The sequence below is a fragment of the Palaemon carinicauda genome, chromosome 10 (assembly GCF_036898095.1).
Source record: "Palaemon carinicauda isolate YSFRI2023 chromosome 10, ASM3689809v2, whole genome shotgun sequence".
Taxonomy (NCBI): Eukaryota; Metazoa; Arthropoda; class Malacostraca; order Decapoda; family Palaemonidae; genus Palaemon; species Palaemon carinicauda.
Window position 1 is genome coordinate 80,506,309 of NC_090734.1, and position 5,000 is coordinate 80,511,308.

General features: G+C 35.1%; 1 protein-coding gene across 1 annotated transcript in view; it reads right to left on the bottom strand.

Moving 5' to 3' along the window:
• The window catches only part of LOC137648434 (GATA zinc finger domain-containing protein 14-like), a 5,229-nt gene that overhangs the window by 84 nt on the left and 145 nt on the right, over positions 1–5,000 (bottom strand). Inside the window, exons 2-3 of the mRNA XM_068381354.1 lie at positions 2,119–2,328; positions 1–1,578 (exon numbers count right to left, since the gene is read on the bottom strand). The exon at positions 1–1,578 is cut by the window's left edge and continues 84 nt beyond it. Coding sequence (XP_068237455.1) covers positions 247–1,578; positions 2,119–2,328 — 1,542 coding nt within the window. The 3' untranslated portion in view covers positions 1–246. The remainder of the gene's footprint in view (positions 1,579–2,118; positions 2,329–5,000) is intronic.

Genomic DNA, 5,000 nt, shown 5'->3' on the forward strand with positions numbered 1-5,000 from the left:
GATATAAAACTTGGTCAGTAAAAGATATTGAAAGTATCTGTTAGGTGATACTTATTATTATAGATATTATTTCTCGGGAAATATCTCTTGATTCCCAACCCAGTTAATTTGCTACCAATGTGAACTTCTATTTCCACAGTACCAAAACACTGTGATAACCGAAGCTCATAATGCAATATTCCTACTTTTCCTGTAGTGCCAAAGTTCGTCAGTGTTAGTCTATGAAAGGGTATTTACGGTCGACATTTAAGACCTTCTTGCAAGAACAACGCTGATTGGAGAAAATGTCCTGCTGTAATTGTTCGAATTCTGGGAGATTCCCGAAGAATACACTTGGCCTTGACCCTGGTTGCTTTGTTGGTTGGAACGGTTTTGGTATCTTTGAGAAGATTGTGTTCCTTGTCTCTGCACGTTATTTGACCTTAGATTCTGATTGCCAAGTGTCAAATGAGATCTCTGGTTTTGATTTTCATTGTTGAAATAACTTGGGGTCTGGATTTGGTTTCGAGACGCCACTGATCTGTAGCGTTGGTTTTCGTTTTGGTTTTGATAATAGTTATTTCTTTGGTTTTGATTATTACTGATTTCATTGTATCTTGTAGACTGCGGCCTCTGAATGATTGATTGGTCTTGGCTATATTGATTTTGTTTGGTTCTTGAGTATCTATCATACTGAGAACGGTCATTAATGTCAATTCCCTGAAGCTGGTTTTGATGGTATTGGTTCTGTTCATACTGGTTGTTAATATTTCCATAACGGTTAACATTCTGTCTATTTCTGTTCTGGTCCCTGGAATATACACTGCCCCTTTCATTATTCAGTTGTTCGTTATTAAAGTAGTTTCTATTCTCTCCGTAACGTTGTTGGTTAAAAGCAGAGCTTTTAAGGATAACACCAGATCCTGGAACTCGGCTGAGTTGGAAGTTCCTCCTGTCCTCAATTACTTGTCTGTAGTTCTGTTGATTTTGAAACTGATTCAGACTGGACTCCTCAGTCTGGAAACGATTTTCGTTTTGATAGTTCTGTTGTTGGTTTTGGAATTCATTCCTGTTTTCCCTTTGGCCCTGGAATTGATTTTGTAATTGGAATCTGTTTTCCCTCTGGTTCTCGAATTGACCTTGGCGTTCATTCCTGTCATTTCTATTAATCTGGAAACCACGACGATCATTTGATTCAAATTGGTTCCTCTGATTTTGGAACTGGATATTCTGGTTGTCTCTACGTTCATTTTGAATGTTGAAACTTTGCTGCCTCTGATTCCTGTCGGATTGTTGATAATTTTGCTGAATTCTGTCCAATCTTTGATACTGTTGTTGATTTTTGTTGTTATTTTGAGTCTGGTATTGTCTGTACTGTTCACGCTGATTCTGGAAATTATCGTTTGTACCCTCCTTCGTAACAGTGGCCTGAAATCCAGTTCCAGGAGCAACCTGGTAATCAACAGTACGACGAATACCATCTGGATCCATAACTGAGTACTGACCAACTACAACATCACCACGACGTTCTTCTCTGGCAGATTTTGAGTCTCCAGTTGACTCGGCTTCAACAGCATAGGCCCAGGTGTACTGAGGGTTCTGTTTAGGAGAAAAATTTGGTTAATATATTGGATACTTCTAAGAAATCCTTTTATCACCCATTGTAATATATTTTCCTATAGCACAGTAATAAGACCAGTTTTAATATATGGGTCAGGAAACGTGAGCTCTAAGACAAAAAGATGAAGTAAGGGTTGAAAGAACAGAGATGAGAATTCCTGATGAGGATTATGGAAATACCACTGCCTGAAAGATTGGAAAATGATGAAATAAGAACAATGGCAGGTGTAGTAAAGATTACAGAGGTGATAAAAGTGTCAGGACTGAGATGGTGTGGACACGTGTTGAGGATGGATAATGGGGATGGAATGAAAAGAAACATGATTGAGAGGGATGAAGACAATTAGATGGCGAGATAAGGTGAAGGATCATATGAAGAGGATAGGTTTAGCGGAAGAGGATGCCTTTCAATAAGAGATTTGAGAGGATGAATCAGGCAACCGATCCCTTAATGTAGGGATAACGGTGGGAAAGAAGAAGACTTGCAATCATCAGACATAATTTGCTCTCTCTACTTACAGGATCATTGAAGATTGTCTGATCAAGGCTGTACTGCCTGGCCCTCTCTTGGGTGTGCTGCTTAAAGTCTTCAGAAAAGGTGTCGTGATTTTCATAGAGATGTTTAGAGGGAGTCAGTCCCTGCTCCACCTCTACACCCCTTGAGTCAAGCATGTAGGATCCATCGTCTGCTAACACCGCACCCACATAGAACACCGCTATCAAGATAATCTGAAATAAAACAATAAAATTGATTTGATATTCTGTAGAAGCTATTTCAATTTCAATCTATAAATAGTATCATATACGACTAAGATTACTAATTTCTTTCATCTCTAAAATAAGGATTTACAGTATTTTCTTGACATTTAACAATGAATTATCATAAAGAAGAAATTTGGCCATATTGCCAAGGCTCTATAATGTCCTTTCTTATCAATGATGTCTTCTACACTCTTATGGAACATACATGCATACATACATACATACATACATACATACACTATATATATATATATATATATATATATATATATATATATATATATATATATATATATATATATATATATATATATATATAAATGAGAGTTCAATATTAAAAACAATTTTCCATATCAGTCTCTCAGTGTCATCTTTAACGATTAACGACGAATGATAAGGAGATATCATCAACTGATTATCAATAAATCAGAGATGCTATTACTGTATGGAAGGATGAGAAGGAAGTTCATAAGTTTTGGTTATTTTCCTTTTTACTTTTATGTCCTACGAATTATTATGATAATGTTTTTTTTTTTATTGCCAAGGCATACCCTAATTCCTGAAAACTCTTTTGATGCCAGACGAGTTAATCAACAATAACTTTCCTTTCACTCTTTTTGAAATAAAATAAGGATTTGTTTTTCTGGCATAGATGCCAGCAAAATGCTGGTCAAGAAAGATATTCTCTATTCAAAAGAAGTCCAATCGCCTCTGGCTCAATGCTACCAAAGCGAAACATAATTGATGAAAAACCCCAAAATTAAACAAATATCCAAACATGGATGGATTGCGTTATCCCAGATTTTCATTTCAGTGATGCGCGCAAAAGGACATTAAACAGACACATTTTTAACGATAAAAGGAAATTCAAGGTGATATTAAATGCTAAAGCAACAGACGGGTTAAAACGATCACATATCTCATTTAGACAGATTATAGAAATGAATATCCCAACGAAGAGATCAATGCAAAATATAAGACGTACATTAAACATAGGTAAGAGAGCCAGTTGACCAGTAAACTCCGAGGGAATTCCTAAGAATACAAACTTGCTCGAATTAAGGAGAAGAGATTATTGAAGAAGGCAAAAGAATAGATAGAAAGGGACGAATGATTGAGACTGAGACCATTGGAATCATATTGAGCAAAGCATTTTAAATATGAGACCATTGTAGTTGGCAATTCCTAATGAAACCAAGCGATAGGTGCATTCGAACAGTAAATAGGAATCTGCTCATAAACGTCCGGATACATTTACTAGTTGGAAAAAAAGGTCAAGGGTACCAGATTTGATGTGTTTTATTATTTAAAAAATGAGGTACATAATTTTGTTATGTATTATTATTATTATTATTATTATTATTACTAGCCAAGCTAAAATCCGTAGTTGGAAAAGCAAGAACCTATAAGCCCAAGGGCTCCAACAGGGAAAAATTCCTAGTGAGGAAAGGAAATAAGGAAATAAATAAATGATCAGAACAAATTAACAATGAATAATTCTAAAACAATAACAATGTCAAAACAGATATGTCATATATGAACTATAAAAAGACTTACGTCAGCCTGTTCAACATAAAAACATTTGCTGTAATTTTGAACTTTTGAAGTTCTACTGATTCAACTACCCGATTAGGAAGATCATTCCACAACTTGGTGACAGCTGGAATTAAACCTCTAGAATACTGTGTAGCATTGATCCTCATGATGGAGAAGGCCTGGCTATTGCAATTAACTGACTGCCTAGTAAAATCAATTAACAAATGCTTCAATTACTTTCCATAAATTTTAAACTACAGTATTTAAAGACCATTCACACCCCTATTCCAGCGCTAGACCTTGAACAATTTTCTAAAATCCCATCACGCTAGCTTCATGGAGATCTCATGAACACCATTTTCTAGCCATCATGCAACCTTGGGCAGTTTGTTATCTCTTTTACATGACCAAAGGATAAACAGTTGCAAAAGTTGGAGCCACCAAAAGATCACTGAAACTGAAAAATGCGGTGCTGGTGGTCTCTGTGGTGGTGGGTGCTCGCACGTGTGTCAATATGTTTGTATGTGTATATATAAGTATAAACTCAATTATTACCCTTTTTCCAATTTCTGTTTCCATTATCTATGATATATAAATTCAAAATAATCAATCATAATTTTAGCTGAATTTCAAATTTATGTTTATCAGTAATCACTTGATAAGGACATAGTTTTGTCGGAACAATGCTTTAGTGAACACAATAAATGAAAAAAAGGAAAAGAATAGTCAGAGTTTCTGTAACCAAAGGATTACGTCGGAGAAACTGTAGAAACTACGAAAATAGGAAGTTTACTGCACGAAACACATTGACACCAGTTAGTAAATTGCCTTCAATGACATATTATTGTGCTTATTCTTGAGTACTGTATATATTTATATGTAGCGTTACTTGGTAATATTAGCATTACTTTCTCTATAATGCAATATTTTCTTACGAAACAAAAAGTGAACATATGAATTGTGCTACAGCTTTTTTTGACATATTCTTATAACCGTAAGTATATATAAATAATGCAGAACTTTGAGTATAATGATTAGGATTATTATAGTATTAGATAATGCTGCGAAAAGAAACAAATTGTTTAAGGAACTGGTGCCATAGA